At 48.6% G+C, this 22,946-nt stretch overlaps 1 protein-coding gene across 5 annotated transcripts in view; it reads right to left on the bottom strand.

Annotated features, from left to right (window-relative positions):
* The window catches only part of LOC122554875 (MAP7 domain-containing protein 2-like), a 116,181-nt gene extending 93,639 nt beyond the window's left edge, over positions 1-22,542 (bottom strand). For 2 of the 5 annotated variants that reach the window (XM_087993138.1, XM_087993137.1), the window contains exon 1: positions 22,284-22,438. In XM_087993138.1, the coding sequence (XP_087849264.1) occupies positions 22,284-22,323 (40 nt within the window). In that variant the 5' untranslated portion in view covers positions 22,324-22,438. Of the gene's footprint in view, positions 1-22,283 lie in introns of all 5 variants that reach the window. The other 3 variants (XM_087993139.1, XM_087993140.1, XM_043700231.2) reach the window with 2 other exon arrangements.
* Positions 22,543-22,946: the final 404 nt, after the last annotated feature.

The raw sequence follows: 22,946 nt of genomic DNA, 5'->3' as shown, positions 1-22,946 counted from the left end.
CACATGGCTGCACTGCACTGGGAGCAGAGTGTGGGTGCAGGGAGACCTCCAGCGACATGTGCAGTCTGTCTGACGAAACGCAGTCAATACTCAAAAGTCAATTATGAGTGAAGTTCAATCACAGAATACATCAACTGACAGGAACCACTGACCTGCTTATGAGTAAATGCAGAGACCGGGGGTTGGGGGTGCACAGTACAGCAGCAGACTGAGCCAAGTGAACACTCTAACTCATCACAACGTCAATCACACTGGAAGGATTCCAAGAAAGCAATCTTGAACCAACTCAAAGCCATGGCGTTGAAGCATTACAGAAAGCAGATCCAACCTCGGGGCCGTCCTAATGGGTACAGTGAAGATACAGGCTTTTTGTAGTTCACCTATCATTGGCGTGATAGCTCAGGGAAGCGATGCAGGAAATGTGGCCTGATCCAGTAAACACTGCGTTAGGCACATGACTCAGGAGACACCACCCAAGGATCCATTTAAGGGACTATCGTGGTGACCATGGGTCCGGGGATCACAGGCTGACTGGTGTGCGAGGATCTGGTCACCATCCATGGCAACTGCAGACCATAAAGAACACCACCGAAAACCTTGTGTGTGCTTTGGGAGAGGTTTGTGCAGCTCTATGGTGCAGGTCATCAGCCAACAAGCTACACAACAGTTTAAACCTAATACAAATCCCCATTCTGAATGTAGAAATGTCATTTGTGTTTTCTTCATTCTTTCGGGGGATATGGGCATCACTGGCTAGACCAGCATTTATTGCCCAACTGTAATTGTCCAGAGGGCGGTTCAGAGTCAACCACATTGCCGTGGGTCAGGAGTCACATGTGGGCCAGACCAGGTAAGGATGGCAGTTTTCTTCCCTCAAGGACATTAGTGACCCAGATGGGTTTTTCTGACAATTGACAATGGATTCACAGTCATTATTAGACTCTTCATTCCAGATCTTTATTAAAAAATTGAATTCAAATTCCAACATCTGCCAAGGCAGGATTCAAACTCATTTTCTCAGAACATTATCTGGCTCTGTGCATTCATTGTCCAGCAATTCATTGTCCTCGAGGCCACCACTTGCTAGACAAACTGCCCCATCGCGGTAGGTGGCACGGTGGCTCAGTGGTTAGCACTGCTGCCTCACTGCACCAGGGACCCGGGTTCAATCCCAGCCTCAGGTGACTGTCTGTGTGGAGTTAGTACATTCTCCCCCGTGTCGGCATAGGTTTCCTCCGGGTGCTCTGGTTTCTTCCCACAGTCCAAAGATGTGCAGGTCAGGTGAATTGGCCATGCTAAATGGTTGATAGTGTTAGGTGCATTAGTCATGGATAATTGTAGGGAATGGGGCTGGGTGGGTTGCTCTTCGTAGGATCGGTGTGGACTTGTTGAGCCAAATGGTCTGTTTCCATGCTGTAGGGAATCTAATCACTCACAGGAGTACATGATGCACTATAAAAATGTACAGGAGTACAGCAATTTGTAAATACTTTGAAATCTACTTTTATAAATGTTAAGAACGAAACGTATTTTTAAATAAGAAATTAAATAGAATCATAGAATCCCTACAGTGTGGAAACAGGCCCTTTGGCCCAACAGGTCCACACTGACCCTCTGAAGAGTAACCCATCCAGGCCCATTCCCCTCCCCTATTCTGGATTTATCCCCGATTATTGCACCTAACCTACACATCCCTGAACATTGGGCAATTTAATATGGCCAATCCACCCTAACCTGCACACCTTTGGATTGTGAGACAAAACTAGAGCACCCGGAGGAAACCCACGCAGCCACATGGATAATGTGCAAATAGAATATGCTCCTGAGATTACTGAAGGAGGGGGCAGGTAAGAATTAAAATACATATTAAATAGCTAATTAGTCAAGAAGAACTGAAATAAATGCTAATGCTGCATTAGATTGAGAAAAAGCACATATCACCCCATCATGTCTCAAATGATGATGAACTGCTCAGTAGATGTAAGGAATCCTGCCGTTCAATACACATCTCAAAGCATAACGGCTATTAATCCACTTTAATAATTCATAACTTCCCCACTTGTAGCCATTAAGGTTTGATTATGTAATACTTCACCAGGCACTGTTACTGGTAAAGGACAGGTTGAGCATTAATTGTTAGTTTTCTGTACGTGAGGCCTATGCTGTCGACCTTAGGCTAAGTGAAATGCTAGGATCATAGAATATTGGGGAAGCAGGCCATTCAGCCCAAGGCCCATTTATCTTCCACCCTGGAGGCTCTCTGTCTTCATTCTTGATGAAGAGCTTTTGCCCGAAATGTCGATTTTCTTGCTCCTCGGATGCTGCCTGACTTGCTGTGCTTTTCTAGCACCACTCTAATCTAGACTCTATTCAGCCCATCAAGTTTACACTGATCCTCTGAAGAGCACTCCACCCAGACCCACCCGCATCCCTGTAACTACCATAGCTAACCCACCTCCTCCCTGACACTATGGGCAATTTAGCATGGCCAATTCACCTAACCCGCACACCTTTGGACAGTGGCAAGACACCAGAGCATCCTAGTGGTATTCCACATAGACACAGGGGAACTCCACATCCAAGATAGTGGAGGCTGGAATTGAATCCGGGTCTCTGGTGCTGTGAAGCAGCAGTGCTAACCACTGAGTCATCATGTCACTCCCAGGCAGCAACAGCAACAAGGTGCTTTCAGGGTTAAGTCAATCACGGTTTGTTCCCTTCCCTGACTGATGCTGTGCGGATGAATTTTGGCTCCATCTCACAATCACAATCGTGTATTGCAATACGCTCAAACGTTCTAAATACCTCACCATCATCTTCTCGGGGGCAATTAGGATGGGCAATAAATATCGACTTATCCTGCAAACACACCCAGCCCAACAATTAAGATTTAAAAAGCAGACAACCTTAGTAAGGGAAACCAAGTTTATATTTTAAAAAATGGAATTACATTTTTCCAGCAACTCTTGGGAGAGATTGAACGTAACCACAACACTCTCTTATTCTGGAAGGGGAATCACGCTGGGCTCTACAACCAAGGTTTTTTTTTTATTAATTCACGGGCTGTAGGCGACACAGGCTTGTCCATCCCTAGTTGCCATTGAGAAGGTAGCTGCAGTCCATTTTGAGTAGGTTGACCCACAATGCTGTTAGGGAGGGAATCCGAGGATTTTGACCTAGTGACAGTGAAGGAGCAAGCGATATATTTCCAAATCAAAATGGTGAGTGGCTTGGAGGGGAACCTGCAGGGGGTGGTGTCCTCATGTCACTCATTTTTAAATATTTATAATCTTGGCATTTGCCAGAGTTACTTCTCATCTCCTGTTGCTTTGCCAGATGGTGGAATTTGAATTCAATAACCTAGAATGATAAGTCTGTGGATCGATTGACGGAAAAACTCGATTACTAATGTCCTTTAGGGAAGGAAACTGCCATCCTTATCTGGTCTGGCCTGCAAGTGACTCCAGACCCACAGCAATGTGGTTGACTGTAAACTGCCCTCTGGGAAATTAGGAATGGGTCATAAACGCTGCCTTGTCAGCGACACCCTCATTTAAAAAAAAGGTGAACTTTGATACAAAAGAGAAAATGAAAAAACAAAACTAAAAGGAAACAAAAGAACAAAGAAGAATGTGGCTTGCCTGGTAAATGGGTGCTGGAGAATCGGGGCATAGAGCCTGAACCATCTCTTACCCTGCTGCGTCTGGTTTCATTCTTTAGTGTTGACGTTGACCACATTTGATCCAACCCAGCCAATCACAATCAAGCACATCCGGGCTCCAGAGTCACGTGTTGGCCGGACCAGGTAAAGACAGCAGATTCCCTTCCCTAGTGGACATTAGTGGCTTCCATAATCAGAAATGCCTTCTAATTCCAGATTTTTAAAATCATTAATTAAATAATTGAATTTAAATTCCACCGGCAGCATGGTGAGCATGGTGAGTTTTGAACCTGTGCCTCTATTATTAGTCCAGTGACATCATCTACGCACTACTGCCTTAGTCTAACTGTTTGCCCATAAACATCAGGAAAGTCTCTGGTTTGGTAAACAGTTGGGATCTCAGAATTGAATTAGGTTCTCAGAATTGTGGTGCTGTTGATGGCTGTTCATGGGAAAGTCATTAGGGTTTTTCTCATGGGAGATAGTGAATCATTTGTGTGTTATGAATTTGCATAGCATCCCCACAATGTGGAAGCAAACCATTTGGCCCATTGAGTTCATACTGACCCTCCAAAGATCATCCACCCAAACCCAACCCCCTACCCTATCCCTGTAACCCTATGTTTCCCAAGACTAATCCACCTAGCCTGCACATCCCTGGAAACTACGGGGCAATGGGCTTTTGCCTGGAATGTCGTTTTTCCTGCTTCTTGGCTGCTGCCTGACCTGCTGTGCTTTTCCAGCACCATTCTAATCTGGGCAATTTACTATGGCCAAACCACCTAACTTGCACATCTTTGGGCTGTGGGAGAGAACTGGAGCACCCAGAAGAAACCCACACTGAATGGCCTACTCCTGTCCCTATACTCTGTGTTAACATTTTTGGTGGATATACTAAACAGGAGCAACAGTAGGCCACACATAGAACCCAGATAATAGAAAAGTACAGCACAGAACAGGCCCTTCAGCCCACGATGTTGTGCCAAGGATTAATCCGAATCTAAAATAAAATAACCTAACCTACGTACCCCTCGATTCACTGCTGTCCATGTGCATGTGCAGCAGTCGCTTAAATGTCCCCAATGATTCTGCTTCCATCACCACAGCTGGCAACACATTCCATGCATTCACAACTCTCTGAGTAAAGAACCTACCTCTGACGTCTCCTTTATACCTTTCTCCTAACACCTTAAAACTATGACCCCTCATGGCAGTCTTTCCCTGGGGAAAAGTCTCCGGCTATCGCCTCTATCCATGCCTCTCATTACACTTGTACACCACGATCAGGTCTCCTCTCTTCTTCCTTCTCTCCAGAGAGAAAAGTCTGAGCTTATTCAACCTTTCTTCGTAAGACAAGCCCTGTAGTCCAGGTAGCATCCTGGTAAACCTTCTTTGCACCGTCTTCAAAGCCTTCATATCTTTCCTATAATAGGGCGACCAGAATTGTACACAATATTCCAAGTGTGGTCTCACCAGGGACTTGTAGAGCTGCAGCAAAACCTTGCGGCTCTTAAACTTGATCCCCCTGTTAATGAAAGCCAAAACACCATATGCTTTCTAAACAATCCTATCCACTTGGGTGGCAGCTTTGAGGGATCTATGTACCTGCACACCAAGATCCCCCTGTTCCTCCACACTGCCAAGAATCCTGTCTTTAATCCTATATTCAACATTCAAGTTTGACCTTCCAAAATCATCACTTCGCATTTATCCAGGTTGAACTCCATTTGCCATTTCTCAGTCCAGCTCTGCATTCTGTCTATGTCACGCTGCAGCCTGCAACAGCCCTGCAACAGCCCTCAACGGCACCTCCAACCTTTGTGTCATTGGTAAATTTACTAACCCACCCCACAACCTCCTCATCCACATCACTTATAAAAACTACAAAGAGCAGAGGCCCAAGAACAGAGCCCTGCAGGACCCCACTCAACACTGACCTCCAGTCAGAAAACTTTCCATCTACAACCACTTTCTGCCTTCTATCAGCCAACCAATTCTGAATCCAGATAGCCAAATCTCCCTGTATCCCATACTTCCTGACTTTATGAATGAGCCTACCATGGGGAACCCTATCAAATGCCTTGCTGAAATCCAAATACACCACATCCACTGCTCGACCATCGTCGACCTGTCTTGACACCTCCTCAAAGAACTCAATAAGATTTGTGAGGTATGACCTACCCCTCACAAAGCCATGCTGACTGCCTTTAATCTCACTATGCTTTGCCAAATAGTCATAAATCCTAAGCCTCAGAATTCTTTCCAAAACTTTGCTGACCACAGACGTAAGACTTTCTGGTTTATAATTGCCAGGGATTTTCATATTACTCTTCTTGAAAAGAGGAACAACATTCACCTCCTTCCAATCCTCTGGTACGACTCCTGTGGAGAGTGAGGAAGCAAAGATCTTTGCCAGCGGCTTAGCAACATCCTTTCTCACTTCCCGGAGCAGCCTAGGATAAATCTGGTCTGGGCCTGGGGACTTATCAATCTTAATGTTTGCCAAAATTTCCAGCACATCAACTTCCTCAATCTCGATCTGTTCAAGCCTGTATCCCAGCTCCTCAAAGTTCTCATTCACAACAAGGTCCCTTTCCTTAGCGAAAACCGAAGCAAAAAACTCATTTAGGGCTTCCCCTATCTGCTCAGACTCCACGCACAAGTTCCCTCTGCTATCCCTCATCAGCCCTACCTTCTCCCTGATCATTCTCTTATTCCTCATGTATGAGTAAAACACCTTTAGGTTCTTGTTTTGTGGTGCTGGAAGAGCACAGCAGTTCAGGCAGCATCCAAAGAGCTTCGAAATCAACGTTTCAGGCAAAAGCCCTTCATCAGGAATAAAGGCAGTGAGCCTGAAGCGTGGAGAGATAAGCTAGAGGAGGATGGGGGTGGGGAGAAAGTAGCATAGAGTACAATGGATGAGTGGGGGAGGGGATGAAGGTGATAGGTCAGGGAGCAGAGGGTGGAGTGGATAGGTGGAAAAGGAGATAGGCAGGTAGGACAAGTCCGGACAAGTCATGGGGACAGTGCTGAGCTGGAAGTTTAGAACTAGGGTGAGGTGGGGGAAGGGGAAATGAGGAAACTGTTGAAGTCCACATTGATTCCCTGGGGTTGAAGTGTTCCGAGGCAGAAGATGAGGCGTTCTTCCTCCAGGCGTCTGGTGGTGAGGGAGCAGCAGTGAAGGAGGCCCAGGACCTCCATGTCCTCGGCAGAGTGGGAGGGGGAGTTGAAATGTTGGGCCACAGGGCGGTGTGGTTGATTGGTGCGGGTGTCCCGGAGATGTTCCCTAAAGCGCTCTGCTAGGAGGCGCCCAGTCTCCCCAATGTAGAGGAGACCGCATCGGGAGCAACGGATACAATAAATGATATTAGTGGATGTGCAAGTAAAACTTTGATGGATGTGGAAGGCTCCTTTAGGGCCTTGGATGGAGGTGAGGGAGGAGGTGTGGGCGCAGGTTTTACAGTTCCTGCGGTGGCAGGGGAAAGTGCCAGGATGGGAGGGTGGGTCGTAGAGGGGCGTGGACCTGACCAGGTAGTCACGGAGGGAACGGTCTTTGCGGAAAGCGGAAAGGGGTGGGGAGGGAAATATATCCCTGGTGGTGGGGTCTGTTTGGAGGTGGCGGAAACGTCGGCAGATGATTTGGTTTATGCGAAGTTTGATAGGGTGGAAGGTGAGCACCAGGGGCGTTCTGTCCTTGTTACGGTTGGAGGAGTGGGGTCTGAGGGCGGAGGTGCGGGATGTAGATGAGATGCGTTGGAGGGCATCTTTAACCACGTGGGAAGGGAAGATTAGATTAGATTAGATTACTTACAGTGTGGAAACAGGCCCTTCGGCCCAACAAGTCCACACCGTTCCACCGAAGCGCAACCCATCCATACCCCTACATTTACCCCTTACCTAATACTATGAGCAATTTAGCATGGCCAATTCACCTGATCTGCACATGTTTGCACTGTGGGAGGAAACCGGAGCACCCGGAGGAAACCCACGCAGAGACGGGGAGAACGTGCAAACTCCACACATTCAGTCGCCTGAGGCGGGAAATGAACCCGGGTCTCTGGCACTGTGAGGCAGCAGTGCTAACCACTGTGCCACCTTGCTGCCCACCAAATTACGGTCTCTAAAGAAGGAGGCCATCTGGTGTGTTCTGTGGTAGAACTGGTCCTCCTCGGAGCAGATCCGGCGGAGGCGGAGGAATTGGGAATATGGGATGGCATTTTTGCAAGAGGTAGGGTGGGAAGAGGTGTAATCCAGGTAGCTGTGGGAGTCGGTGGGTTTGTAAAAAAATGTCAGTGTCAAGTCGGTCGTCATTAATGGAGATGGAGAGGTCCAGGAAGGGGAGGGAGGTGTCAGAGATGGTCCAGGTAAATTTAAGGTCAGGGTGGAATGCGTTGGTGAAGTTGATGAATTGCTCAACCTCCTCGCGGGAGCTCGAGGTGGCACCAATGCAGTCATCAATGTAGCAGAGGAAGAGGTGGGGAGTGGTGCCGGTGTAATTACGGAAGATCAACTGCTCTACGTAGCCAACAAAGAGACAGGCATAGCTGGGGCCCATACGTGTGCCCATGGCTACCCCTTTGGTCTGGAGGAAGTGGGAGGATTCATTGGTAAGGGTGAGGACCAGTTCGGCCAAACGAATGAGAGTGTCGGTGGAAGGGTACTGTTGGGGACGTCTGGAGAGGAAAAACCGGAGGGCTTGGAGGCCCTGGTCATGGCGGATGGAGGTGTAGAGGGATTGGATATCCATGGTGAAAATGAGGCATTGGGGGCCAGGGAAACGGAAGTCTTGGAAGAGGTGGAGGTGGTGTCTCGAACGTATGTGGGGAGTTCCTGGACTAGGGGGGATAGGACAGTGTCGAGGTAGGTAGAGATGAATTCAGTGGGGCAGGAGCATGCTGAGACAATGGGTCGGCCAGGGTGGTCAGGCTTGTGGATCTTGGGAAGGAGGTAGAACCGGGCAGTGCGGGGTTCCCGGACTATGAGGTTGGAAGCTGTGGGTGGAAGATCTCCTGAGGTGATGAGGTTCTGTATGGTCTGGGAGATGATGGTTTGGTGATGGGGGGTGGGGTCATGGTCGAGAGGGCAGTAGGAAGAGGTGTCCTCGAGTTGACGTTTAGCTTCAGCGGTGTAGAGGTCAGTGCGCCAGACTACCATTGCACCCCCTTTATCCACTGGCTTGATGGTGAGGTTGGGATTGGAGCAGAGGGATTGGAGGGCTGCGCGTTGTGAGGGTGAGAGTTTGGAGTGGGGGAGGGAGGTCGACAGGTTGAGGCGGTTAATGTCCCGGCGGCAGTTGGAAATGAAGAGGTTGAGGGCAGGTAATAGAGGCCAGCGCAGGGTGTCCAGGTGGATGCAGTCTGTTGGAGGTGGGCGAAGGTGTCCTCGGAAGGTGAGCGGGAGTCCTGATTGTGAAAGTAAGCTCAGAGATGGAGGCAACAAAAGAATTGTTCGACGTCACGGCGTGTATTAAATTCATTGATGCGTGGACGGAGGGGGATGAAGGTGAGTCCTTTGGTGAGGACTGATCGTTCGTCCTCAGTGAAGGGGAGGTCTGTGGGGATGGTGAAAATTCGGCAGGGCTGGGAGCTGGTGTGGGTGTAGAGCTGGGAGTGGGGGCGGAACCTGTAACTGGAGTGGGTGTGATGGTGGGGGGAATGGGGGTGGAGTCATGAGCAGGGGTAGTGTTCCCCTCGGGGTTCTGGGGGGTGGGGACAGTGACAGTGGGGTCTGTGGGGGGCGTGTCAGCAGAATGCAGGTCAGTGGCGCTGGTGGGGGCAGAAGTGGTGGTGACCACGGCAGTAGGGGTGGCGGAAGTCACTGAGCATGTGTGTTGGAGGTGGGCGAAGGGGTCCTCGGAAGGTGTTTCCTTTCCAGACGTCCCCAACAGTACCCTTCCACCGACACTCTCATTCGTTTGGCCGAACTGGTCCTCACCCTTAACAATTTCTCCTTTGAATCCTCCCACTTCCTCCAGACCAAAGGGGTAGCCATGGGCACATGTATGGGCCCCAGCTATGCCTGTCTCTTTGTTGGCTACGTAGAGCAGTTGATCTTCCGTAATTACACCGGCACCACTCCCCACCTCTTCCTCCGCTACATTGATGACTGCATTGGCGCCACCTCGTGCTCCCGCGAGGAGGTTGAGCAATTCATCAACTTCACCACCCTGACTTTAAATTTACCTGGACCATCTCTGACACCTCCCTCCCCTTCCTGGACCTCTCCATCTCCACTAATCACGACCGACATGACACTGACACTTTTTAGAAACCCACCGACTCCCACAGCTACCTGGATTACACCTCTTCCCACCCTACCTCTTGCAAAAATGCCATCCTGTATTCCCAATTCCTCCGCCTCCGCCGGATCTGCTCCCAGGAGGACCAGTTCCACCACAGAGCACACCAGATGGCCTCCTTCTTTAGAGACCGCAATTTCCCTTCCCACGTGGTTAAAGATGCCCTCCAACGCATCTCATCTACATCCCGCACCTCCGCCCTCAGAACCCCACTCCCCCAACCGTAACAAGGACAGAACGCCCCTGGTGCTCACCTTCCACCCTATCAATCTTCGCATTAACCAAATCATCCGCCGACATTTCCGCCATCTCCAAAAAGACCCCACCACCAGGGATATATTTCCCTCCCCACCCCTTTCCACCTTCCACAAAGACCGTTCCCTCCGTGACTGCCTGGTCAGGTCCACGCCCCCCTACAACCCACCCTCACACCCTGGCACTTTCCCCTGCCACTGCAGGAACTGTAAAACCTGCACCCACACCTCCTCCCTCACCTCTATCCAAGGCCCTAAAGGAGCCTTCCACATCCATCAAAGTTTTACTTGCACATCCACTAATATCATTTATTGTATCCGTTGCTCCCGATGCGGTCTCCTCTACACTGGGGAGACTGGGCGCCTTCTAGCAGAGCGCTTTAGGGAACATCTCCAGGACACCCGCACCATTCAACCACACCGCCCTGTGGCCCAACATTTCAACTCCCCCTCCCACTCTGCCGAGGACATGGAGGTCCTGGGTCTCCTTCACCGCCGCTCCCTCACCACCAGACGCCTGGAGGAAGAACACCTTATCTTCCACCTCGGAACACTTCAACCCCAGGGCATCAATGTGGACTTCAACAGTTTCCTCATTTTCCCTTCCCCCACCTCACCCTAGTTCTAAACTTCCAGCTCAGCACTGTCCCCATGACTTGTCCGGACTTGTCCGACCTGCCTATCTCCTTTTCCATCTATCCACTCCACCCTCTCCTCCCTGACCTATCACCTTCATCCCCTCCCCCACTCACCCATTGTACTCTATGCTACTTTCTCCCCACCCCCACCCTCCTCTAGCTTATCTCTCCACGCTCCAGGCTCACTGCCTTTATTCCTGATGAATAAAGGCCTTTATTGCCCGAAACGTCGATTTCGAAGCTCCTTGGATGCTGCCTGAACTGCTGTGCTCTTCCAGCACCACTAATCCAGAATCTGGTTTCCAGCATCTGCAGTCATTGTTTTTACCGCCTTTAGGTTCTTCCTAATCCTTCCCGCAAACCTTTTTCGTGCCCCCTTCTGGCTCCCCGAGTCCATTTTTGAGCTCCTTTCTAGTACGCCTGTTATCCTCTCAAGCTGTGCTAGATCCTTGCTTCCTCCACCTTACATATGCTGCCTTCTTTCTTTTGACAAGAAGTTCTTCAGTTCTCGTCATCCAAGGTTCCTTAATTTTACCCCTTCTTACCTGTCTCAGAGGAACAAATTTGTGCATCACTAGCAACAACTGCTCCTTAAACAGTTGTGTCGTTTCTGAGGAACAATTGCACCTAATCTGTACTTCCCAACTCCTGTCTGATAGCGTCATAATTTCCTTTTCCCAAATTAAATATCTTGCCATGGTAACTGCTTCTTTCCCTCTCCGTAGCTATGGTAAATGTGAGGCAGTTGTGGTCACTGTCACCAAAGTGATCCCCCACCGTGAGATAGGACACCTGTCCTGGCTCATTGCCGAGCACCAAATCCAAAATGGGTTCTCCCCTCGTCGGCCTGTCTACATACTGAGTAAGGAAACCCTCCTGAACACACCTGACAAAAACGGTTCCATTCAAACCATCTGCTCTAAGGAGGTTCCAGTCAATATCGGGAAAGTTGAAGTCACCCGTAACAACTTTCAATATCTGCATTTTTCCAAACTGTTCCAGCCAATGAGTTCTTCAATCTCTCTACTGCTATTAGGGGGTCTGTAGGAAATCCCCAATGCAGTGGCTGCTCCCTTACTGTTCCTAACTTCCAACCATACTGAGTCAGTAGACAAACCTACCTCAACAACCTTTGTTTCTGTAGCTGTGACACACTCTCTGATTAACAATGCTACACCCCCTTCTCTCTCACCCCCCCCTTTTTTTTCTAAATTTCTAAACCCTGGAACATCTGGCAACGATTCCTGCCCCTCTGAAACCCAGGTCTCCATTATGGCCACAACATCATAGTCCTAAGTACTGATCCATGCTCTAAGTTCATCACTCTTATGTCACATTGAGGTTGTACAGTATACTGGTGAGGCCTCTCTGGGGTACTGTATTCAGTTCTCATTGCCCTGTTTTAGGAAAAATATTATTAAGCTGAAGACAGTTCAGAAATATTTACCAGGATGTTACTGGGAATGCAGGGTTTGAGTTAGAAGGAGAGGCTAGATTTGCTGGTACTCTTTACTGGAGTGTAGAAGCTGAGGTGTGACCTTATAGAGGTTTATAAAATCATGACAGAAATAGATAAGGTGAATAGCAAGGGTTTTTCTCCCAATAGTGACGAGATCAATGCTAGAGGTGTGTGTGTTTTTTAAGGTGAGAAGAGAAAGATTTAAAAAGAAAGACATGAGGGGCAACTTTGTTTTACACAGCGAGTAGCTTGTGTGTGGAATGAACTTACAGAGGATGTGTTGGATACAGGCATTGTTACGGCATTTAGGCAAGTACGTGAATAGGAAATGTTTGGAGGGGTATGGGCCAAGCACTGGCAGGTGGGGTTAGTTTAGTTTGGGATTATGGTTGACATGGACTCGTTGGACCATAGGTGAGAATGTGTTGCTGGAAAAGCACAGCAAGTCAGGCAGCATCCGAGAAGCGGGAAAATTGACATGTCGGGCCTTGAAACGTCGATTCGCTTGCTCCTCAGATTCTGCCTGACCTGCTGTGCTTTTCCAGCAACACATTCTCAACTCTGACCTCCATAATCTGCAGACCTCACTGTCTCCTCGTTAGACCATAGGGTCTGTTTCCATATTCTGTGACTGTATGATCTGTTGGTGGCCTCCACCCTACCTTCCTGCCTGTCTCCCAATAATCACCGATTCCCTTGTTCATAAAAAAAATCCAGAGCTGCCATAGGTGGTGGAGGAGGTTGGTATAATTACAACATTTAAAAGGCATCTGGATGGGTACATGAATAGGAAGGGTTTGGAGGGATAAGGTCCAAATGCTGGCAAATTAGGTTGGGATATCTGGTCGGCATGGACGAGTTGGATGGAAGCATCTGTTCCATGCTGTACATCTTCAAGACCACTGCCTTAAAAATATTCAAGGACTCTGGCTGCCCAGCTCCTGGTGAAAGGGAGCACCAAAGACTCAAGACCCTCTGAGTGAAACCTCATTCTCCATCATAAATGGCAACCTCCTGATGTTTAAGCTGTGCCCAGTTTTGAAGAGGAGTACCACCCAAAAGTTACCTAGGAACCTGAACGTGACGAATTGTAAACCCGATTCACAAAAAGGCACTGAGTAATGGCTGGCTTTGCGACCTCAGAATGTCTGTTGGCGTACTTCCAACAAACCTGTGTGTTTGTTGCTGAGATGTTGAGGGGGAGAATGATCAGTATGAGAATCATGGAGCTGTACAGCATGGAAACAGATCCTCCGGTCCAACTTGTCTATGTCGATCCCATATTCTAAACTGATCTAGTCCGATTTGCCAGCATTTGGCCGACATCCCTCTGAACCCTTCCTATTCATATACCCATCCAGGTGCCTTTTAAATGTTGTAACTGTACAGGCCTCCCCCACTTCCTCTGACAGCTCAATCCATATACGCACCACCGTGTGTGTGAAAAAGTTACCCCTCAGATCCTTTTTATATCTTTCCCCTCTCACCTGGACCCTATGCCCATTAGTTTGGACTCCACTACCATGGGGAAAATACTTTGGCTATTCACCCTATCTATGCCTATCCTGATTTTACAAACTTCTAGAAGATCACCTCCAATACTCCAGCGAAAATAACTCCAGCCAATTTAACCTCTCCATTACGCTCAAATCCTCCAACCCTGGCAATATCCTTGTAAATCTTTTCTGAACCCTGAATGGGCGGCATGGTGGCACAGTGGTTAGCACTGCTACCTCGCAGCACCAGAGACCCGGGTTCAATTCCCGCCTCAGGCGACTCTCTGTGTGGAGTTTGCACATTCTCCCCGTGTCTGCGTGGGTTTCCTCCGGGTGCTCCAGTTTCCTCCCACAGTCCAAAAATGTGCAGGTCAGGTGAATTGGCCATGCTAAATTGCCCGTAGTGTTAGGTGAAGGGGTAAATGTAGGAGAATGGGTCTGGGTGGGTTACGCTTCGGCGGGTCGGTGTGGACTTGTTGGCCAAAGGGCCTGTTTCCACACTGTAAGTAATCTAATCTAATCTTTCAAGTTTCACAACATCTTTCCTATTGAAGAGCAACCAGAACTGAACGCAGTATTCCAAAAGTGGCCTAATCAATGTCGTGTACAGCTGCAACATGACCTTCCATCTTGTATATTCAATGCACTGACCAATGAAAACAAGCCTACCTAACACTTTCATCACTACCTTGTCTACCTGCAATTCTACTTTCAAAGAACAATGAACATGCATCCCAAGGTCTCTTTGATCGGCAACACACCCTGGGATATTACCGTGTGATTTACCTTACCAAAATGCAGCACCTTACCTTTTATCTAAATTAAACTCCATCTGCCATTTTTTACATCATGCTAAACGATACAGACTTTGCTCCCACTGAGACCTAGTAACTTAAGACTGGGCATCCATGAGGAACTGTAGGCCATCAACAGCAGCAGAATTGTACTCCAGCATAATATGTACTCCAGCCTGACATATCCCCGCCACTCAATCATTACCATCAAGCCAGGGGATCAATCCTGGTTCAATGGAGAGTGCAGGAGGCCATGCTGGGAGCAGCATACCTGTAAATGAGGTGTCAACCTGTGAAGCTACCAGACAGGATTTCTTTCATGCCAACAGTATAAGCAGCAAATGACAGACAGAGTTAAGTGATTCAATAAGGAATGGATCAGATCTAAACTCTGCTGCCTTGCCACATTCAGTCATGAACAGTGGCGGGCAATTAAACAACTCATTGGAGGATGAGGCTCCACAAATATCCCCAAACTCAACGATGGAAGAGCCCAACACATCAATGTTAACCAAGGCTACATCTCACATACCAGCAAACATTATGCCCGACGTCAAAACATGAAGCCAGATGTCAAAACATGAAGCTAATACAAATGAAGCAAGTAATTGTGCTTAATAGCATCGTGCAAATAATCCTGAATGAAAATAAAGCATAGATTAAAAGAACAGCAAAATTATAAATATTATACATATTTACTGTACATTAAAAAATTTGGTTTACAGGGTAGAAACGGAAGTTTGATAGTCCTTTGTATTTTTAACTAAAATCCATAATTTGTATATTGCACAGGCTGTTTTTTTTGAGTTCACAGACATTTACGTGTGATTTATCATTTTTAACAGATAGGGGGTTAGTGGATTGTAACCTCTTTGTTTTGTGCCTTATTTGTGAAATGTGTGTTCTCCATCTACCAAAGACAGACAAAGGACAAGCAGACGGACTGCTGCATTGTTTCAGAAATGGCTGATTCTCACACTGAAGGGTTCTCCCAAGGTCAACACTGCTGAATTCTGACATGGAAATAACACAGACATTGCAATCGACAGGAAAATTACACACGGGCCAATCACAGCAAAACTGGAGATGCGCCAAACAGCGAGGATATTAATTGACTGCCAGACAACACAGACAGGCTCACAAAATGAGTAGAAAGGCAACAGACAGCATTTAATACAGAGAACTGAGAGCTGAAGGAATGGGGACAGTGAATATTAACATCATGACCAGTGCTGAAGAGAGTGCAGGGGCAGAAGGACCTGGATGCTCGTATATATGGGACTTGAAAGATGGGCAGGACGCACTGAAGGAGCAAGCAGCAAGGCATCTGGGATCGTGGCCTGCTTAAACAGAGGTGTAGAGTCCTGCTGAGTCTGTATTGAAGTTAATTCTGCCACAAGGGATGGTGGCACATCATTAACTAGTAATGGAGAGGCCCGGGCTAATCCCTGGGAACAGTTTCACCTGGCAGGTTCTAAAAATTGAATTAAATCAGTAAATTATAAGGGAATTATAAGGCTAGTCTCAGTAATGGTAATCATGACAGGCACCATTGATTGTCCTAAAAACCCCTCTGGTTCACCAATGTACTTTCGGGAAGGAAATCTATCATCCTCTTCTGGTCTGGGCCTATATGTGACTCCAGACTCTCAACAACGTGGTTGACTCTTAACTACACTCTGAGCAATAATTGCTGACCAATGACTTCTCTTCAGAACTTTTACTGTCCACGTGACTGAGTAATGGCAAACATGTATTACCCACTGAGCCATCTGCAGGGAAACACGGGTTGAGTTAAACAAGACAATGATAATAAATAAAAGCAGAAATGGTTGGAGCAGCTCAGCAGGGCTGTTTTCTCTCTCTATGGATGCTGCCAGTCCAGTTGAGTTTCTCCAGCATTCTCTGCGTTTACTTCTGATCTCTGACATCTGCAGTCCGTTGCTTTTATTTAAGTTCAATGACAACTTTTTAAGAGGATACAATGGAAACAGTAATTTAAAATTAGGACAGGGACAAACGTGTCTTGTCAGTGACACCCATATCCCATGAAAGAACACAAAGCAAACTGGTCATGACTATACCACAGAGCCAACTAAACAATTACCATATGTTGAGCAATTCTGAAAGAACTCTCCACCCTGTAGGTTCCCTGCTTCTATTTTTCCTGAAGGGCTTTTGCGCGAAACGTCGATTTTCCTGCTCCTCGGATGCTGCCTGACCTGCTATGCTTTTCCAGCACCACTCTAATCTATACTCTGCTTTCCAGCATCTGCAGTCCTTGTTTTTACCCAATTCTGAAAGAAGATAATTCTTCCAGTTTTTGTTTTGCAATCACAAATGGCTTTAAATGTTAGCATTTGAACCTCACAAATACATGTGCATTCATAACAACTTTGAGATAGTCATATAGTCATACAGCATGGAATCAGGCCCTTTGCTCCAATCACTCCATGCCAATCACAATCCCAAACTAAACTGCCTGCGTTTGGTCCACTTCCCTCAAAATCTTTCCTATTCATGTTCTTATCCAAATGTCTTTTAAATGTTGTAACTCGACCCACATCCACCACTTTTTCTGGCAGTTCATTCCACGCACAAACCACTCTCCGTGTTAAAAAGTTGCCCCAGATGTCTTCATTAAATCTTTCTCCTCTCACCGTAGAAATATGTCCCCCAGTCTCGAAATTTCCAACCCTAGGAAAAGTTCACCTTATCTATACCTCCCCATGATTTTATAAACCTTTACAAGGTCACCCCCAACCTCCTACACTACAGTGAAAAAAGACCCAGCCAATCCTGTCTCTTTTTACAACTCAAACCCTCCTTTCCCAGCAACATCCTGATGAATCTCTCCAGCTAATAATATCCTTTCTATAGGATGGCCAGAACCGGTCACAGCACTCAGATATCAAAAGCTATGAAAGTTGTGGCTATGTAAGCAAACACTGAATTCCCAAAAAATTAGAACAGAAAGCATGGAGGGAAGGAAGAATGTGCATTTACGTAGCGCCTTTCATGACCTCAAAGTGTGCTGACTTGTTTTACAGCCCACAAGGTCCTTTTGGAGACTAGTCACTCTTGAGACAAATGAAATAATGGGCAGAGAATAAACCTCAATGGTGTGAGTTGAGGCCAAACAACATGATGAGCTTCCCTGCTATTCTTTGAAAAGCCTCACCAAGTCTTTTATGTTTGCTCGAGGATTGGAAATTTTTAATCAGAAGATCAGCACTTCCAAGCGTGCTGCTCTCCTTTCTCCTGAAGGGCTACCATGGACTAGTGGGTAGCACTCCATTTCCGAGTTCAAGTCTCACTCCAGAATACAAAATCATAATCTCAAAGCTGACACTCCAATGTCGTATTGAGGGAGCGCAGAGGCTTAGAAAATCATCAGGGATACTGGCAGGATTAATGAGAGGTGTCTTTTCTCTAGGATGGGAGATTTCAAGACTGGGGGGCTTTTTTAAGGTGAGAAGACAGAGATTTAAAAAAGACATGAGGGGCAACTTTTTTTTTTACATGGAGGGTGGTTCATGTGTGGAATGAATTTCCTGAGGAAGTGGTGGATGTGGGGACAGTTGCAACATTAAAAAGACACTTAGGTAGGTACATGAATAGGAAAGGTTTGGAGGGATATGAGCAGATGGAACGAGTTTAGTTTGGGATTATGTTCAGCATGGACCGAAGGGTGTGTTTCTGTGCTGTAGGACTCTATGAGATTCATCTGACTGTGATAGTCCCAGAGCCCCCTTGTGATGAGCAGGTTGGGTCTTCCCGACCAGAAAGTGGATGCCGTTGATGGTGGAAAAGGACACCGTTTTGTTAATGTGCACTCCCTTTTTGCCAAACAAACTCTGTGACTGACATCAGCACTTTCCCTGTCTGCCTTCAGGTTTGTTACAATGCTGTCAGACAGGCCCTTCTCCCCCCAGTGACTGAAAACTCTCACATGCCCTGTATGGAATACTGGAGGGAGGTAAATTAGTAACCCTCTGCAGCTAACAAACATCATCGAGTTCTGGAAATCCCCCCATGCGTAGGAGTGCTAACTGTTCCAAATATCTCAGTGTCTCACCACCCTCCTACCCCAGGCTGAAGGTTACCCACTTCTACGTGCATCAGACACCAGTGTACTCGCCTGAACTACATGCCACAAGGTCGAGCGGCAGTCACAAATAAGAAACCTGCCCAATTCCTGAATCTCAATGCAAACCTGCCGGTAGGGAGTCACCAGCTGAAGTCAAGGACACAACAAAAGAAAAACACATGAAGGTGACTGACAGAAGACAGGGATATAACTGAGGGCTGCAGCTTTTGTTGATCGAAATGAATGATGCCAATTGGATCCATCACTGGAACCTTTTCAATTCTGACCTTAAATCAATTAAATCAAAGCTACGTGAATGTACAGTCTCTGAGGATAGTGTACCACCCCTTATGTCCCCCTTGAGGATGCAGTAACTACCTATATTCCTCCCTGAGGGTGCATTACACCTCTATTCCTCCTTAAGGGAGCAGTAACCCCTGCTTTCACCTCTGGGAATACAATTAACTCCTCTATTCCCCCTGAGGGTGCACTACCCCCTCTATTCACCCCAAGGGTACAGTATCCCCTCTATTCCCCCGATAGTGTAGCACCCACTCAGGGTGCATTATTACCTCTATTACCCCCTTGAGGGTGCAGTAATCCCTCTATTATCCCGAGAGTGCAGTACCTCTCTATTACCCCCCAAGGTTCCCCCTATTCCTCCCCGAGGGGGGCAGTAACCCCCTCTATTCCTCCCCTAGCGGACAGTAACCCCCTCTATTCTCCCCAAGGTTGCAGTAACACCCTCTATTACCCACAAGGGTGCAGTAACCCCCTCTATTCCCCCCTGAGGGTATGCTACTTTCTCCCCACCCCCCACCCTGCTCTCATTTATCTCTCCACCCTTCAGGCACTCTGCCTGTATACCTGATGAAGGGCTTTTGCCTAAAACATCGATTTTACTGCTCCTCGGATGCTGCCTGGACTGCGGTGCTTTTCCAACACCACTCTCCTCCAGAATCTGGTTTCCAGTATCTGCAGTCATTGTTTTTACCCTCTATTACTGCTCCCTGAGGGTGCAGTAACCCCATCTATTCCCTCCTGAGGGTGCAGTAACCCCCCAATTAACCCTCTCCCCCTGAGGGAGCAGTAACCCCCTGAGGGAGCAGTAACCCCCCCATTCCCCCCCACCGAGGGAGAAGTAAAACCCTCTATTACCCCCCCGAGGGAGCAGTAATCCCCTCGATTACCCCCTGAGGGAGCAGTAACCCCGCCTATTCCCCCTGAGGGAGCAGTAGCCCCCTCTATTACCCCCTGAGGAAGCGGTAACCCCCTCTATTATCCCCTGAGGGAGCAGTAACCCCTGCTATTACCCCCTGAGGGAGCGGTAATTCCCCATTCCCCCTGAGGGAGCAGTAACCCCCCTCCATTACCCCTGAGGAAGCAGTAACCCCTCTATTACCCTTTGAGGGAGCAGTAACCCCCCCATTCACCCCGAGGAAGCAGTAACCCCCTCTATTACCCCCTGAGGAAGCGGTAACCCCCCTCTATTACCCCTGAGGAAACAGTAACCCCCTCTAATACCCCCTGAGGGAGCAGTAACCCCCTCTATTACCCCCTGAGGGAGCAGTAACCCCCATCTATTACCCCTGAAGAAGCAGTAACCCCCCCTATTCCCCCTGAGGGGGCAGTAGCCCCCTCCACAACCTCCTGAGGAAGCAGTAACCACCTCTATTACCCCCCATTAGGGAGCAGTAACCCTCCCAATCCCCCCTGAGGAAGCAGTAACCCCCTCTATTACCCCCGAAGGTGCAGTAACCCCCACTATTACCCCCGAGGAAATAGTAACCCCCTCTATTACCCCCTGAGGGTGCAGTAACTCCCTCTATTACCCCCTGAGGGAGCAGTAACCGCCCTCTATTACCCCTGAGGAAGCAGTAACCCCCTCTATTACGCCCTGAGGGTGCAGTAACCCCCCTCTATTAACCCTGAGGAAGCAGTAACCCCCTCTATTACCCCCTGAGGGTGCAGTAACCCCCCTCTATTACCCCTGAGGAAGCAGTAACCCCCTCTATTACCCCCTGAGGGAGCAGTAACCTCCCTCTATTACCCCTGAGGAAGCAGTAACCCCCTCTACTACCCCCTGAGGGTGCAGTAACCCCCCTCTATTACTCCCCTGAGGGAGCAGTAACCCTCCCATTCCCCCCTGAGGAAGCAGTAACCCACTCTATTACCCCCTGAGGAAGCAGTAACCCCCCTCTATTACCCCTGAGGGAGCAGTAACCCCGCCTATTCCCCCTGAGGGGGCAGTAGCCCCCTCCACTACCCCCTGAGGAAGCAGTAACTACCTCTATTACCCCCCTGAGGGAGCAGTAACCCTCCCATTCCTCCCTGAGGAAGCAGTAACCCCCCTCTATTACCCCTGAAGAAGCAGTAACCCCCCCTATCCCCCTGAGGGGGCAGTAGCCCCCTCCACTACCGCCTGAGGAAGCAGTAACCACCTCTATTACCCCCGAGGGTGCAGTAACCCCCACTATTACCCCCGAGGAAATAGTAACCCCCTCTATTACCCCCTGAGGGTGCAGTAACTCCCTCTATTAACCCATGAGTGAGCAGTAACCCCCCTCTATTACCCCTGAGGAAGCAGTAACCCCCTCTATTACACCCTGAGGGTGCAGTAAACCCCTCTATTACCCCTGAGGAAGCAGTAACCCCCCTCTATTACCCCTGAGGGTGCAGTAACCCCCCTCTATTACCCCTGAGGAAGCAGTAACCCTCTCTATTACACCCTGAGGGTGCAGTAAACCCCTCTATTACCCCTGAGGAAGCAGTAACCCCCCTCTATTACCCCTGAGGAAGCAGTAACCCCCTCTATTACCCCCTGAGGGTGCAGTAACTCCCTCTATTACTCCCCTGAGGGAGCAGTAACCCCCCTCTATTACCCCTGAGGAAGCAGTAACCCCCTCTATTACCCCCTGAGGATGCAGTAACTCCCTCTATTACTCCCCTGAGGGAGCAGTAACCCTCCCATTCCCCCCTGAGGAAGCAGTAACCCCCTCTATTACCCCCTGAGGTTGCAGTAACCCCCACTATTACCCCGAGGAAGTAGTAACCCCCTCTATTACCCCGAGGGTGCAGTAACTTCCTCTATTACCTCCTGAGGGAGCAGTAACCCCCCTCTATTACCCCTGAGGAAGCAGTAACCCCCTCTATTACCCCCTGAGGAAGCAGTAACCCCCCTCTATTACCCCCTGAGGAAGCAGTAACCCCCTCTATTACTCCCTGAGGGAGCAGTAATCCCCCTCTATTACCCCCTGAGGAAGCAGTAACCCCCCTCTATTACCCCTGAGGAAGCAGTAACCCCCTCTATTACCCCCTGAGGGAGCAGTAACTCCCTCTATTACCCCCTGAGGGAGCAGTAACCCCCCTCTATTACGCCTGAGGAAGCAGTAACCCCCTCTATTACCCCTGAGGAAGCAGTAACTCCCTCTATTACCCCTGAGGAAGCAGTAATCCCCCTCTATTACCCCGAGGAAGCATAGCTGCCCTATTCCCCCGCGAGGGTGCAGTAGCCGCCTCTGTTCCCATCCTGTCTCCCAGCCCTTGCCTGTCCCAGGTTGCTGCCTCCTGGCCGGCCGACCTGCCCACCCTACCTGCCCGCCGGGGTGAAGCCAGCAGCAGTAACTCCGACATCTTCACGGTGCCTCCCTCGGCCCGTTGCTGCTCCTTAGCGCAGTGCGGCAGTGACTGTCTCCCCGCCCCCGTTAGGAGGGGGCTGGGGGAAGGGGATGGCAGCGCCGGGGGGTTCACAGCCCGCGATACCAGGCACTGCTCGGTAGCGGCCTCACTACCTCCAGTGAGCACCGGAACACTGTCTCTGTCTCTGTCTGTCACTGACCCGATCCCCTTCATCCTCTGGGGAACACCGAGCACTGTTTAATCATCGATTCTCCACAACTGTCTCTGTATACACCGAGGGCGATTCAGCAATGTACACTTTCAGTCATATATCTACCTGTGTTCTTACGTTCTGCAATATGCATTCCAATTGCACATGAGGAGTTATGTTAATATACATTTCTGTGTGTACATGTGAAGCTATGTTCAACATTATGCATTCCTGTGTGTGAATGTGGAGTTATGTTCATGTACATTCTTTGTTTGCACATGTGGAGTTATGTCAATATATATTCCTGTGTGCACATGTGGATGTGAGAAACAGAACACACTCACAAATCAATCAGCCCGAGACAAAGCCTTGGAAACAAGAACAATTTATTACAGCCTTGCAAGGACTGGACACTTCTGCAATCAAG

Source organism: Chiloscyllium plagiosum, unplaced genomic scaffold (genome assembly GCF_037043375.1).
Source record: "Chiloscyllium plagiosum isolate Xiang-an unplaced genomic scaffold, Cpla_swu_hap1 HiC_scaffold_12, whole genome shotgun sequence".
NCBI lineage: Eukaryota > Metazoa > Chordata > Chondrichthyes > Orectolobiformes > Hemiscylliidae > Chiloscyllium > Chiloscyllium plagiosum.
Note: the sequence above shows the minus strand (reverse complement) of the source record. Positions and strands in the feature narration are given on the sequence as shown.